We start from the raw sequence: 16,551 nt of genomic DNA, 5'->3' as shown, positions 1-16,551 counted from the left end.
AGGGGGGGCAGAGGTTGGGCTGGTCAGAAGGGAGGGGCAGAAGTTGGGCTGGTCAAAGGGGGGACAGAGGTTGGGCTGGTCAGAAGGGGGGGCAGAGGTTGGGCTGGTCAGAAGGGGGGGCAGAGGTCGGGCTGGTCAAAGGGGGGGTCAGAGGTCGGGCTGGTCAGAAGGGGGGAGATGAACTGCTGAGCGTTTCAGGGGGGAGGTGAAAGAAGGATGTGGTAGGAGAATTGGTGGGGGAGATGGGGCACTGAGATCCACGGCTCCGGCCTGCTTTGGGATGGGAATCAACGATGGAGTCGGCGGGAGGGAACCAGGCCAGGCCAACTTCGAGTCGGAGCTGGCGGCTTGATGACGTGAGCCTCCGCCCCGCCCCGCCTGTCTGTACGCATGCGCGGCGCCGATGTCAGTCTTCCTGTAGACCATGATGCTTCAGGAAGCCGCCGACCATCCGCCATGTTGTAATTATCTCTCTGGAGAGAGAGACGAGCCGGCGAGAGGGTAAATTAAGTGAAGAACGAGTATTTCAGCGGCGCTCTTCCGTCTCGGTCGGCGAAACGCACAGCTGGGTTGATGAAAGACCGGCGCTCAATGTAAAGAGAGGAACGGCAGCCCCTCACGATGGCCTGCAATGCTCAAGGTTCGTGACAACATCAGAGGCCGTAATGTTAGGAAGGGGAGGGGGAGGGTCTTCATCGCGGGCGAGGCTCACGGAGGCTCAACCTGACTTTGGTGGGGGGGGGGGGGGGGGGAGGTGTCTGCCCTGTGCGACCCGAACTGTCGAGTGGCCTAACTTGTTCATCGTGCTTGATGATGGTATCTGCGTTCAGCGCCTCCCCCCCCCCTCCCTCCGTGTGTTTGGGGGTGGGGAACGATTGTCTTGCTCTTTCACGATTCCCCCCCCCCCCCCCACCCCCCACCCAGGAAAGGAGAGGCGCGGTTTTGCTGGCCCGATGGTCCTTTTTCCACCCCTCAGTCGCTCGAGTCTTAATTCAAAAATAAACAACCACGTTCAACATGGCTGCCACCCTCCGGGGATGCAAACATTAGTGGTGATTTTTTTTTGGGGGGGGGGGTCAGAACCTTCCTGAAATGGATGATTTCCCCTTCATTTTCATTAGGTTTGTGGCTGAATTGGTCGGTGGCCATTGTTTTGGCAATTATTTGCTGAAAGGAGCCCAAATTATGAAATGGAATTATGCAAGGAATTGTCAGATTCACCCTGTTCCATAGCCACATCTTTTCACTGGACCGTTGAACACTTTGAAAACTCATGTTTCTTGGTTCAGTCTTCATAATATGTGTATATTTTTTTTTATTTTCGTGTCACTTTCTTGTGTGCTTCACTCCAAATCGTGGATAATTTGGTGGGAGCAATGGATAACCTATTTAAAAAAAAATCCAAGTACTGCCGAATTGAAGTAAAAGTTGGAAATGACAGAAATATAGAGTTGTTCAGGCAGCATCTGTGGGAAGGAAGCCATCCAGTTGTCCAGACTGTTTTTCTGTCTCGCTTGTGTTGCTTGACCACTTGACATGAATAGAATTACTTTAGTTTAATTTCCAGCCTCCTGTGAACTTGTGGGTAAACAGAGGTACTGTGGTTCTTAATCTTATCTGTCCCTTTTCATTAAGAGCCACTTAATATCGCAGAAGAATTGATGTTTAGATTGATAACTAAACATTGGATGGTCACATTGATCTAGTTTGCTTATTTTAAATTTCTGAGTGATTCATTATTTTGGTGCTTCAAAAAAGTTGTAGTCTGTCAAATCATGTTACATATTTGCAATCATTAAATCGAACAAATAGATACGAATATGTTTTATGATTCACACATTATGCTATTTAACAGCTGGCAAAAGTTGAAGGTTTTCTTCAGCCCAAATAATAACACATTTGTGGTTAACAACTGAGTAATTTATTTGAGTATGGTTTCGATGCAAGACATTGATGTGCAAAATTAGAGAATGTGTATAAGAGATAATGTACTAATGTGTCTAGAAAACCGGTTGGTGGGCAGGAAGAAGTGGTAACAAATGGGTTCTTTTCAGATTGGGAAGCAGTTACTAATGGGGTGCTACAAGGTTCAGTGCTGGGACCTCGCAACCATCTGCCAATATATCTTCAGTCTGTCACTGATGACTCTTGTATACTTCTACAAGTGTACCGTGGAGGGCATTCTGGTTGGTTGCATCACTGCCTGGTATGGAGGTGCCAACTCTTGGGACAAGAATAAACTTCAAAGGGTTGTTAACTTGGCCTGTGACATCACAGGCAGCAGACCTTTTTTTTACACAACTCTTCCCCCACACCGCTTCACACTAAAAATCTGTACACTGTCAGGTCTTACAGTTGGGTTTTTTTAATTAAAAAAAGGAAGTCTTCATTGGGGAGGTCATTTATATTTTTATAATAGTAGTTCTTTTTAAAAATTATATTTGGGCCCCTATATGGTCCAAATATTGTTGCCACATTTTTATAAATGTCAAATTTGTTCTTTAGATAATGTGATTTTTTTTCTTTTCCCCCTCCTAAGTATATAACTGTTCATTTCTGTCTTCCATTGTGCTATCTGTAGAGGGGATTCAGATTTTCAAGTAATTATAATACATTTCTTAACCACAACTAAAGCTATTTTAACAAATTAAATTTGGAATTAAGTTAGCTTATTACTTAATTCAATAAAATTGCCCAAAAGATAAAGCTCCGGGTCATCTGCGAAGGCCACCCCCTGTTATCCTTGTTAGTATTTCAGTAATATTCTGCCAGAAAGGTCTCACCTTTACACATGACCATGTAGCATGTAAGAATGTTCTTATTTCTGTCTACTGAAGTCAATGAGCAGTTCCTACTCCTTGCGGACATTGAGGGAGAGGTTGATGCACTGACACCATTCCACAAGATTCTCTACCTCCTTTCTGTACTCTCACCTTATCCCAGCCTCTTCACCAGGCCCATGTTCTGGTGATATAGATTTGGTTTATCTGGCTAATGGAGATTCATCAATATGTAGTAGATTTGATGTTGGTTATGTTGTTGAAAGCTGTGGGTAATTACTTGATTGGTCAAATTTTTCTTGATTTCCCATTTTGGCTTGTTCCACATAATAAGAAAGGAGAATTTGTAGAGAAAATTATTTAAATATTTTTTGAGTTCAGTGAATTCAAAAACACTTGTTTTATAATTGTGCACTTCAAGCTTTTCAGGCAAGGCACTTTAACCAAATTGTTCACTCAGGTGATGTAATAATTAAAGAAGGTTCTCCCTTCCAAATAACAAAGATTATTTAAAGGAGTGGAGGTAGTATCCCAATTTAAAAAAAAAAAAATCTTCTACTCTATCATTTTGCCAAGTAATGTAATATGAGAGGAAAATTCTAAGTGATAATTTTTAGTCTTGCTGTGAGATCGTCTTTTGCGGTCAATACCAGTAATTTATCATTATGGTGTATTATTATTTTTCTAGGCCGTAACTTATGTAATTACATTTTTCTTTTGGTTTGATAGAAGATGAATTTGACCAAGTTGATAAACCTGGTGCTGAAAGATTTCGGAGAAGACGACCAGCCAATGAAGAATGGGACAGGTAGTACAATCATTTGTTTCTGATACACAATTAAAACAAAACCTGTATTGCTGTCTTTCAAACAAAAATACACTTGCATTTGTATAGTGCCTTTTATGTCTAATGAGATATAGCAATGTATGGGCTGCATGCCCAGGCATGCTTGAAAGAAGTTGAGGGTGAAATTTGACTGCTCCAATGATTGTCCAAACCCTTTTTACACTTGGTGAATTCAGCGTGTAGGATGGCACCAGCTGCTTTGAGCAGCCTCATTCAGCAACAGGGCGAACATGTATTCATGCGTGAACAGGTTCCCAGCACACCAGAAATATTGGCTCCTAAGAGTGCTCCTTTGGGAGTGCTTTATTAGTGTTTAGAGATAAATTTGGAAGAAACTAGCATAATTATATATGGATAATATATAGCATTATTGCAAGTATATTTGGCACAGTTTTCTGATTGTGGACAAACAGTATGCAGATAAATGCAAGATTAGAATGATGTATTTAAAGGTAAAGACAAAGAAATGAAACTTCGAAGTCAGTGAAGAGGGAGGTTGCAGGGCCATGAGTGAGAAAAGGGAAACACAATGATTGTACATGACCAAAACCAAAAGATAACAAATATGGAAAATACTGAATGTGGGTTTGTGACTCAACATGGATCTTTTTGGGCAAGTGGTGTTCAAACTTTTTAGCTTGTTTAGGTTGATTACATGTTCCAATTTACCAGCGTCAAAAGTTTCCTGCAATATTTGTTAATGGATACTTGAACACCACCATTTTATTTTTGCATTATTGTTTTCAGAGAAAGCTTCAAAATATTATTTTGGCTTTTTCATGTTTCTTATTGATGTTGCATAAATTTGGATTTTATAGTAACATTGAGGCTATGCACTTAAAACTTTCATCCCAAGCTAAAGGTAATATAGCAATTCCAGGCTGACCATAGTTCAGGTTCAATTTCTTTACACAAGTCTCAGTAAAATAAAATTAAACAGATGTTTACGCAATAGAAAGGTTAGAAATAAGGTATATTTGTTGAATTGGCATTGACTTAAGACATAAGTATGGTGAAAATACAGTTTTAGTCATGTGTATCATTGCAGTAGAATATGCTTAATGAGCTGATCAGGGATCTAAGGATAGCTTAGTGATAATTTTAAATGCTGATGAGGTTATTAAATATGAAAATACAAATTCTTTCCTTTAATTTTCATGTTTTTAAAAAAATCTTGTGGAAAAGTTGGACTTCAGAAACCATCATAAAATTGTAGAAATCAATAAAGCACAAGACCACTAAAGGGAACAATGAAAAGCTAAGAGGTTGCAATGACGTGCATAATTCGGAACATCCTACTATCATGGAACTTGAAAGAAACGGGACCCTTCTAGCCTGTGCCGAACCATTTTTTTTTTGCCTTGCCCCATTGACCTGTACCTAGTCCATAGCCCCCCATACCCTTCCCATCCATGCACATGTCCAAATTCTTCTTAAATGTTAAAACTGAGCCCACATTCACCACTTCATCTGGTAGCTCGTTCTACACTTCCTCCACTCTGTGTGTGAAGATGTTCCTCTGAAACTTTTCCGCTTTCACTCTTAACCCATGTCCTCTGGTTTGCATCTCACTTACCCTCGGTGGAAAAAGTCTATCTACATTTACTCTGTCTATGCCCCTCATAATTTTAAATACCTCTATCAAATCTCCCCTCATTCTTCTACACTCCAGGGAATAAAGTCCTAACCTGTTTAACCTTTCCCGTAACTCAGTCCCTGAAGTCCGACAACATCCTAGTAAACCTTATTTCCACTCTTTCCATCTTATTGGTTTCCGTCCTGTAGTTAGGTAACCAAAACTGCACACAGAACTCCAAATTTGGCCTCACCAATGTCTTATACAATTTTACCATAACATCCCAACTCCTATACTCAAAAATTGATTTATGAAGGCCATTATGCCAAAAGCTCTCTTTTTAACCCTGTCCACTTGTAATGTAACTTTCAGGGAACTATGTATTTGTATTCCCAGATCCCTCTATTCTACCGTGCTCCTTAGTGGCCTAGCATTTACAGTGTATGTCCTTTCTTGGTTTGTCCTTCCAAAATGCAACACCACAGTTGATCTGCTTTAAATTCCATCTGCCATTTTTCAGTCCATTTTGCCAGTGTCTCCAGATCCCTCTGCAAGGTTTGAAAATCTTCTTTGCTGTCCACAACACCTCCAATCTTAGAGACATCTACAAACTTGCTGATCCAATTTACCACATTATCATCCAGATCATTGATATAAATAGTTCCAGTACTGATCTGAGGTACACCACTTGTCAAGGGCCTCCAATCTGAGAAGCAATCTTTCACTACTACTCTCTGGCTTCTCCCGTCTAGTCATCGTCGAATCCAGTTCACTACTTCACCATGAAGTAGGGGGCAATAGTTTAGAAGTAACATGAGGGGAAACTTCTGCACTCAGAGAGTGGTGGCTGAGTGGAATAACCTTCCGGAAGAGGTGGTTGGAGCAGGGTCATTTCTGTCACTTAAGAGAAGGTTGGATGAGTGCATGGATGGGAGGGAATTGGAGGGTTATGGGCAGGGAGCAAGTAGGTGGAACTAGTGGAGTTCTTTTGTGGACTAGAGGGGCCGAGATGGTCTATTTCCGTCCTGTAATTATATGGTTATACAAATACCCAGCATCTGAACCTTCCTGACTAGCCTCCCATGCGGGACCTTGTCAAAGGCCTTTCTAGAGTCTTTTTTCTTTTTCTTTGGCTTGGCTTCGCGGACGAAGATTTATGGAGGGGGTAAATGTCCAAGTCAGCTGCAGGCTCGTTTGTGGCTGACAAGTCCGATGCGGGACAGGCAGACACGGTTGCAGCGGTTGCAGGGGAAAATTGGTTGGTTGGGGTTGGGTGTTGGGTTTTTCCTCCTTTGTCTTTTGTCAGTGAGGTGGGCTCTGCGGTCTTCTTCAAAGGAGGTTGCTGCCCGCCAAACTGTGAGGCGCTAAGATGCACGGATTGAGGCGATATCAGCCCACTGGTGGTGGTCAATGTGGCAGGCACCAAGAGATTTCTTTAGGCAGTCCTTGTACCTTTTCTTTGGTGCACCTCTGTCACGGTGGCCAGTGGAGACAACATCCACAGATTTTTGTCAACTTTCCTGATAAGCTCCTCGAAAAACTCGAAGATTGGTTAAACACAACCTACACCATACAAAGCCACGTTGACTATTCCTATTCTGTCCATGGCTATCCAAATAGAGTGAAACTTCATTAGAACGCGATTCGTTAATCCGCGGAATCATTTACAGTGCGGGTGTCTGTGGACCCCAAACATTGATTTTAGGATGCCAGGCTAACAGCCACAAACTCAAAAATGGACTCTTATGTATCATTTATAAGATGTGAATGTTAATATGTGGAGTTTATAGATCTTAAAGGTTTGAGTCACAGTATTCTGTTTTCCTGCTTCCTGAATCATGACATATATGCATCTGTTCCGCGACTCGGCTGTAATGCGGTATGAAATCTTGGTCCCCAGTTACCATGTTCTAACGAGGTTTTACTGAAATTGTATATCCAATCTCTTAAAACAACTTCCAGTGATTTACCTGCTACTGACGTCTGGCTCACCGGCCTATAATTTCCAGGGTTACTTTTGAAGCCTTTTTTAAACAACCCTCAAATCCTCCTGCACCTCACCCATGGCTAAGGACATTTTTTAGAATATTTTATTTTTTGTTTTCCATCAATAAATAGGGAGATAACATCACTGATTGTTACAGAATATATCAATATTTCCCAGCAATCTACATGCATATGGTGTTTGTCCTCCTTCCATTCCCACCCCCCCAAGGGAAAGACACAGAAAGTGAAAAAGGAAAGGGAGGAAAAAGAAAAAAAGAGGCTGCATGTGGTGTTGGTGCTTCCAATAAGTGTCCATAGAGGCTGTGGAGCCACCCCTTATATAATTACTTTTATTAATTCATCTTATTGGTTGATCTCTAAATCTTTTATCAGTGTGTGGCTCCAGCTGTGCTTCCATGTACGTCAGAAATGGCTGCCATAATTTAACAATGGTGCTGTGTTGGTTTCTAAGATTTTATGTAATTTTTTTTCCATGGGAATACAGATATGCATCTCAGTAATCCACTTACTGATAAGAAGAGGGGAGTCAGACTTCCAGGTCGCTGCTATGCATTTTTTTTTGCTATTGGCGAAGCAATAAATATGAATTGAATTTGGTTAATTTATAGCTTATGGCCATGAGGTTCCCTGATATAACGTTGGATCCGGTGGAAAGGTTATCTTTGTTATTCTGCTTAGTATGTCAGCCAAATCCTGCCAAAATGGAGCTACCTTTGTGCAGGACCAGTTTACATGAACAAATGTTCCCTGCTCCACTCCATACCTGAAGCATGTCTCTAGCACCTCTCGTTTTGACTTGTAATCTTTTACAGTGTGAGGTAAAGCTGGTGCAGAAAGTTGTATTGAACTGGTCTGTATCTAGAATTAATAACTGTTGTCACACTGTCTCTACACCAATCTGACCAGCATCTCTCATCAATTGTGATGCCCAGGTCTGACTCCCATCTCTTTCTTGATCTGTGTAGCCCCAGCTTGGGGCTTTCATCTTGGAGTACCAAGTACATTCTTGAAATATATTTTAGGTGAGTTCCCCAGTCGAAGCAACCCTTTAATCTCACTTGGTGTAGGTGGGGTCATTGTAGGGCCTTACCTATCCCTTAGAAATTATCTTAACTGGAGAAAACAGTGAAAGGTCCCATAAGACAAATCGCATATACCCTTTAGCTGTTCGAAGGACATAAGCTATCTCCCCTCGTAGCAGTCCTCTATAAATTGGATCCCTTGCCGATGACAAATCTCCAGGATTTTATTGCCCGTGTTCATGGGCATCAATTCATTATGAATCAGTCGTATTTAGTGATATTTCCACTTTCTCTCCAAGACGTTCATTGATTTCATGCCAGATTTTAATCAGATGTTTCAGTATGGGTTTTTTTTTTTGCTATTAATGTGGCATCCCATTTGTGTATGAAATCCTTCATCGTCCTCTCCCCCATGGAATTGCCAAAGACTGGAAAAGATATTGGAGTGCCGGCATCACCTTCATCTTTATGCAGTTAACCTTTCTCACTAAGGTGATGGGCCGATCGCTCCATCTCATTCAATCTTCTCTGGTATAAGGGCAATAGTTAAGCTTGTATACATTTTCCATATTGCTATTAATCTTGATTCCTAGGTATTTCACAGTTCCTGCATGCCAACTAAAATTGCTGTTTCTTTGATATTTTTAGTGGTCAAATTTATTCATTCACAGGATCATGCTTTTTTCTGTGTTGGCTTTATAGCTCAATATTCCACTGTGGCGAGGAACTTTGGCAACGACCTGGCTGGGCATTAAATTTATCTTGTACTTGCGCTGACCCACTTTGAATCATTTTATCACTGGCTCTTTCCTTTTTTTGATCTGATAAAATTCTAGCTTTATATTATGCGTATGCAACCCATCCTTGTAACTGAGCTGAAATTAAAAAGAAATGTATTCCAGAATAAGAATCAAATTAATATGAATAAAATGAATAATCCCTTTCACTTGGATTTAATTTTCTCCAAATATCTACTAAATTCAAATCTTCCATGAATGCCAAAATTCTTTTTTTGCAGTTTTAGTTAATGATTTTTGTGATTTATGTAATAATATGTCTAAACCACAATTAAAATCTCCACCAATTAATACATTTCCACACTGGATCTTTCCTGATGGCCTTTGCTAAATGGTTCAATTGCTAAGACGAACACCCCTGGAGACAGGTGACAGCTCTGCCTGCTGGACCTACTGAGGAGGAATGTTGGTGTTATTTGCCCATTCATACTGACTTTTGCTCGTGGTTTGTCATAATGCTTTTATCCAATTCACAAATGTTTGTCCTATTCCAAATTTTTCCAAAACTTTAAACAAAAAAGGCCATTCTAGCTATCAAAGGCCTTTTTAGCATCTAGCAAAACTATTATTCTTGGATCATGTTTTACTTGTGCAAAATGTATAATGGTAAATTGTCTGCCTCTTCCTGATGAAGCCCACTTGATCTGAATCTATCAACTTGGGAAGGTACCAACCCAGCCTATTGGCCAGTGTCTTGGCTATTGATCTGTATTTAATAGTGAGATAGGTCTGTATGAGGATGGCTTCAACAGGTCCCTGTTGTTTTTAAGTATCACCACAATGATAACTCTTTAAAAAGATTCTGGGAGAGTCTGCATCTCTGCCACCTGGTTCACTATGCCCATTTTCAACAGTATCAATAGGACTTTGAATTCCTAATAAACCTTGGGGGGGGGGGGGGTGGCATCCTCTCCTGGAGATTTGTTTGTTTGTAATGGCCCCAAGGCCCGTTCAATTCCTCACTGGAAATGGGACATCTAATTTCGTCCGGTTGTCCTGGGCCAATCTCAGCAACTCAGCCCCTGTCAAGAACTCTTCAATTTTATTTTAGTCTCTTGGTCTCTCAGATTTATGCAATTTCTCATAATAAATTAAAGGTGTTATTTTGTTTCTTTTGGGTTGTATGCTACTGAGTCCAGCCATGATTGAACTGCATTGGTCATCCTTGGAGTTTCCTCTGCTCTCAGGTGGCTAAGGATATTTTAAATATTTCTGCCAGAGGCCCTGCAATTTCTACACTAGCGTACCTTAAGGTCTGAGGGAATACCTTATCAGGCCCTGGGGATTTATCTGCCCTTGTTTGCTTTAAGACAGCAAGCACTTGCTCCTCTTTAATCTGAATAGGTTCCATAACCTCAGTGCTTGTTTTCCTTACTTCCCATTACTCTGTGCCCATTTCTTGAGTGAATATTGATTTAAAAAAAATCAAGATCCCCTCTTTTGTCCCTATATATGTGGTTTAAAAGGTGATTACACTGATTTTCAAAGGGACCAATTTTGACCCTTTCTATTCTTTTACTCTTAATATACTTGTAGAAACCCATAGGATTTTTCTTCACATTGTCTGCCAAAACAACCTCATGTCTTCTTTTAGCTTCCTGATTTCTTTCTTGAGGTTTTTCTTGCATTTTTTTATACTCCTCAAATACCTCATTTGCTCCATGTTGCCTGTACTTGCTAAACACCTCTCTTCTGAACCAGATCCCAAATGTTCCACCAAAACCAAAGTTCTTGATGTCTACTATCCTTGCCTTTAGTCCTGACAGGAACATACAAACACTGCTCTCAAAGCTTTATCTTTGAAGGTCCTCCACTTACTTCACACATCCTCGCTCGAAAACAACTTAACTCAATCCACGCATTCTAGATCCTTTCTCATTTCTGCAAAATTGGACTTTCTCCAATTTAGAATGTCAACTCCAGGCCCAGACCTATCCTTCTCCATAATTAACTTGAAATTAATGGCATTATGATCAGTGGACCCAAAATGTTCCCCTACACATACTTGTATCCCTTGTCCTGTCTTGTTCCCCATTAGGAGATCCATTATTTCCCTCTCTCTAGTTGATATGTCTATATATTAAGTTAGAAAACTTTCTGAATGTATTTGACAAACTCCAAACCATCCAGCCCTTTTACATTATGGGTAATCCCAGTCAATTTGTGGCAAATTAAAACCCCCTACTATCACTTTTCCCGTTCCTCAGCTCCACTCATTTAGCCTCAGTTGACGAGGTCTCTGGTCTGTCCTGCCTGAGCACTGTTGTGATATTTTCTCTGCCAAGCAATGCCACTCCTCCCCCTCCCCCTGTTCTATCGCATCTAAAGCAACAGAACTCCAGAACACTGAGTTGCCAGACCTGCCTCTCCTGCAACCAAGTTTCACTAATGGCCATAATGTCATAATTCCACATGCCAATCCATGCTCTAAGCTTGTCTGCCTTTCCAGCAATACACCTTGCACTGAAATAGATCCACCTGATAACATTTCTAGCCCGTACAACCTGTTGACTTTGAATGGTGCATGCAATTTTCACAATCTTTTCCCTCCTTCACTCCTCTGTCTGCTCTGGCACTCTGGTTCCCCTCCCCTGCAAATCTATTTTAAACTCACCAGCACAGCACTAGCAAGGATATTGGTCTCCCTCCAGTTCAGATACAAACTGTCCCATTGGAACACGTTCCACCTTTTCTTTAAGAGACCCCAATAATCTAGAAACTTGATACCCTCCTTCTGGTACCATGTCTTTCGCCACAGGTTAAGATCCACTATCTTCCTATTTCTAACCTCACTTGCACATGGCACAGGTAGCAGTACTGAGATCACAACCTTGGAGGTCCTGTCCTTCAACCTAGCACTCTCCTTGTAGGATCTTCTCATCTTTCTTACTCACATCATTGGTCCCTATATATGTGGTTTAAAAGTCAAGACATTCTATTGATAGCTGTGACTCCAACTACATGATTATTGAAAATGTATAATATGAGAGGTACAGTAGCTGTAATCTTTCCATAATTTTTGGCTTAGTCTATTTTCATGCATCTGCGAAGTGTCTTAACCATTTTACAAAGTTGAGGATTCCTTCATTGTAGTAACTAATTGGCCTCTAAATTGTGATCATAGGCATGTGACATTTCTCAATGCAAAGAAAGGAGAAAATTCAAGAGAGATCTCATGCTGGCCAGTGTCCTTGGAGAGAGAAATGCAGTGTTAATGTTTCAGGTTCATGAGCAACCAAGGTTAAGGATCTGGTTGGGTATACAATTAAAACTTCACCTGATCAATTGCAATATGAACTTGATTTGACATTGAGGACTTTTGACTGCAGATTCAGTTGAAATTTGTTGAATTTTTCTGAATCTTGTCAAGTTCTAAACTAGGTTTTATAAAAAGATTTTCAATATTGCAAATGGTGCATACTTTTTCTGCTAAATATTAGGTACCTGGGAGGCTGTATTAAATACTGATTTGAGCATGGCATATTGAGCATAGTGGATTCTAGCAGTGCATCTAAAATCTAAACACGCAGTGACCATCCCTGAGGAGTTGAGGAACAGTAAGGGCAGCATTCGCAAAGGATCTCTGGTGAAATAGAAGTCACTGAGCATTGAGGAGAAAATGCTGTAGTGCGTAGAGGAAAATAGTTGTGGTTATTGAGGGTCTGTCATTACACAGGTTTCTCACAGCATATCCAAAGCTCAACCAACTTCTGTTTCATCAATGATCTTTCGTTACGAGGTCAGAATTGGGCATGCTTGCTGATGGTTGCTTAAATTCATTTTCATTTTCAGCCAGTTCCTTCATTGTTATTATTTTTGGATCTCTTCCCAGTAGCACTTTTGGAAAACCTTGATTAGAAGAACTGCAATGGTCTTAAAAAAAAATTGAACCACAATGACCTTGAAAGGAAATAGAGTGCACAATGAATGTTTGCCCTGCCATTGAAACTCGGATCCTTTAAAAATTGCTTTGACACCTGATATTAGGGAACAAATCAATGGAAAGGTTTCTTGTGTGTTATCATTGATCTGATGAGCAGTTGTCCAGTCATCGTTGATGGTGATGCTTGTAGTTATAAAAATGATAAATCATGCAAAGCCATCAATGTTCAAATTAGAGGATAGGTTTGGCAAAGTGAAAGAGATGTATGATTTGACCATTTAAAAAAAACATTTTTGCTCTATTGCAAGAGAATATTTCCAATTTTCTTGATGTTGCATCAGGGATCTGCAACTAATCTTGAACACAATGAGAGAATTCTGAAATGAAATAGTTTCAGTTTTTCTGATTTTATTCTCCAATTGGAAATCGGGATGTCCAAAGCAATTGTTAATCCCATTCCAAGCATAATTCCATTGATTCTGTTTCTGAATCTCTCTTGCATTGAATATATGAATAAGGGCCAGGACTAAGCCATTAAACAGTTCTTTTTTTCATTTAATAAGATAGAGGGTGTTCTTATTGATGAACCTATACTGTAGCTTCCTGTTGAATTCAGTTGAATAACAGCTTCTTTGAGACCTCACTTTGAGGAGTCTGATGGTGGAGGGATTGCAACTGTTCCTGAACCTGGTGGTGCGAGTGACTCTTTCCTGATGGTAGCAGTGAGAACAGAAAGTGTGCTGGGTGGTATGGATCCTTAATGATTGCTGCTGCTCTCTGACGATGGCATTCCTGAAGATGTTCTTGATGGTACGAAGCATTTTGCTTGTGATGTGCTGGGCTGTGTCCACTACATTTTGCAGGGCTTTAGGGTCAAGGGTATTGGTGTCCCCATACCAGATGCAGCTGGTAAGCACAATTTCAACCACACATCTGTAGAAATTTGTCAGAGCTTTTTATGTCATACCAAACCTCCACAAACTACTGAGGAAGTAGAGGTGCTGACGTGCTTTCTTCACAATGTTGTTGGGTTCAGGAAAGATCCTCAGAGAGTGACTCCCAAGAACATAAATTTGTTCACCCTCTCCACCTCTGATTTCCCCCAATGATCACTTGATCATACACCTCTGATTTTCTCTTCCTGAAGTCAACAATCAGCTCCTTAGCTTTGGTGACATTGAGTTTGAAGTTGTTGTTGGTGCACCATTTGGCCAAGTTCTCAATCTCCCTGCTGCATGGAGACTCATTTTCAGTGAATTTGTAAATGGTGGTGTTGTCATACTGAGCCATACAGTTATAAGTGTAAAATGAGTTGGGCTGGGGGGAGTTGTTAAGAGTGCAGCCCTGTGGTGCTCTGGTACTGATGGTGATTGTGGAGGAGATGTTCTTACCAATCCTCACTGATTGTGGTCTGGAGGTGGGGAAATCCAGATATGCAATCCTCTATCATTATTGTTCCTCTCACACTGGCTTCTGAGAACTCCCATCTCCTTTAAATCCATGAATAGGTATCCCTTTTAATGTCTGGTATTTTCACAAACCTTACTACCTGAACATTATCCGTTATGGTGCTTGCCTTATGTTGTTGCCTTCTCGTTGGTATCAGCCATTGCCTGATTATTCCTGATAAGTACCATGGAATGTTTATATTATTAAAGATGCAATATTAATTCAAGTTGTTATTTGGATCAAAGATAGATAACTTGATAGAAAATTGGTTGCATTTTTCTTTGCATGAAGTTTGTATGTATAGAGTGTATAATTTGCAGTTATATTTTGTCTTTTACATATGCATAAAAATGCATTTGAATGTGCAGATACTTGAGTTTTGTAGTTTCTAATGTTGAATCAACAAATAACTAACTTAAATGTTATGCTGATGTATTAGTAAATAGTTTCTAAATGAGTGAACGTAAAAATATAAATTTGTAATGTTCCTTTGCATAACCTTTTTCCAGCAGTGGTCATTAAATAAAATTATGTACAATTACATTATCTTGCAGTGATCTTGAAGATGATTTACTTAGTGATGATTGGGGATTGAGCAAAAAGGTAAGACAAACAAAAAAAGTTACTGGATTTATTCTTTGGAACTCACACATTTAATGTGTTCTTATTTTATTTTTTGTGTGTGGGAAACAGTGACATTAAGAGTTAATGTTGGTCTGCTAGTTTTCAGAACCAAATAAATGCACTGAGTGAGAAACATTATTGAAATTTAACTGGACCAGCTGTATTCTTTCCATGATTATATAGAGTCAGGCAGAAGCTAGTTGAACTATAACAAATAACCAACAGTCTGACTCCCAAAGCAAAATTCACCTGATTGAAATCGGGATTGAGGTTGAACTTTGTTGGACTTGTCCTCAGCAATATTTGAGCTTAGTACCATTCAGAAGGAAATTACATTCTTGATTGGCATCACAACTACTGCTTCAAATATTTATCTTGTTCACCATGGCTTCCTCAAGCATCATCATTTGGCACATGTTGTTAGATTATGTTACCAGTTCCTATATTGACCTAATAGGAGATTCAGCAAGGAAATGGAACTTTAGATCCTTGCTGACAACAATCATCCATTTACACCATTCCAACATTAATCCTAATTTATTTTACTTTCACAATTTCATCAACTACCCAGATATTGTACCACTTGTAAACCAGTGGTAATTTGCAATTAATCTTTCAACTACTGACCACCACCTCTTTGGGATGAGGTTGAAAACTTGGGCACCCAGAGGAAACTCATACAATTAAGGTGTACATGCAAGCTCCATACATAGACCACTGAGATCTTTGGCACTTTGAGCCACTGATTCAACTAGCTATGACACTTTGCTGCTCTATCATTGATTCAAAATCCTAAGGTTATTTGCAGGATATATACATAGAAACATAGAAAATAGGTGCAAGAGTAGGCCATTTGGCCTTTCAAGCCTACACCGCCATTCAATATGATCATGGCTAATCAGTACCCGGTTCCTGCCTTCTCCCCATACCCCCGATCCCCTTAGCCATAAGGGCCAAATCTAACCTACTTTTAAATATTGATAAGGAACTGGCCTCAACTACTTCCTGTGGCAAATAATTCCACAGATCCACCACTCTCTGAGAGAAGAAATTTTGCCTCATCTCAGACCTAAAAAATTTTCCCCTTATCCTTAAACTGTGACCTCTGGTTCTGGTTTTTCCCAGCATTGAAAACAACCTACGTGCATATAGTCTTTTCTAAATCCTTAAGAATTTTGTATGTTTCTATATGATTTCCCCCCCACCTCAATCTTCTAAATTCCAAGCCTAGTCTATCCAACCTTTCTTCATATGCAAGTCCTTCCATCCCTGGTATCAGTCTAGTGAACCTTCTCTGCACCCCCTCCATGGCGAGGATGTCCTTCCTCAGATAAGGAGACCAAAACTGCACGCACTACTCCAGTTGTGGTCTCACCAAGGCCCTGTACAGCTGTAGCAGGATCTCTGTACTTCTCTTGCTATGAACGCCAACATACCATTCGCCTTCCTCACCGCCTGCGGTACCTGCACGCCCACTTTCAATGACTGATGCACAGCAACACCTAAGTCTCGCTGCATCTCCCCTTTTCCTAAACAGATACCATTTAGATGATACTCCTCTTTCCT

The 16,551-nt window shown here is 40.4% G+C and overlaps 1 protein-coding gene across 5 annotated transcripts in view; it reads left to right on the top strand.

Moving 5' to 3' along the window:
• Positions 1 to 233: 233 nt before the first annotated feature.
• The window catches only part of rbm33a (RNA binding motif protein 33a), a 192,854-nt gene continuing 176,536 nt past the window's right edge, over positions 234 to 16,551 (top strand). For 3 of the 5 annotated variants that reach the window (XM_069914775.1, XM_069914776.1, XM_069914778.1), the window contains exons 1-3: positions 235 to 640; positions 3,510 to 3,588; positions 14,916 to 14,964. In XM_069914775.1, the coding sequence (XP_069770876.1) occupies positions 622 to 640; positions 3,510 to 3,588; positions 14,916 to 14,964 (147 nt within the window). In that variant the 5' untranslated portion in view covers positions 235 to 621. Of the gene's footprint in view, positions 641 to 3,509; positions 3,589 to 14,915; positions 14,965 to 16,551 lie in introns of all 5 variants that reach the window. The other 2 variants (XM_069914774.1, XM_069914777.1) reach the window with 2 other exon arrangements.

Source organism: Narcine bancroftii, chromosome 1 (assembly GCF_036971445.1).
Source record: "Narcine bancroftii isolate sNarBan1 chromosome 1, sNarBan1.hap1, whole genome shotgun sequence".
Lineage (NCBI taxonomy): Eukaryota > Metazoa > Chordata > Chondrichthyes > Torpediniformes > Narcinidae > Narcine > Narcine bancroftii.
This window is presented reverse-complemented; position numbering and strand designations above follow the sequence as displayed.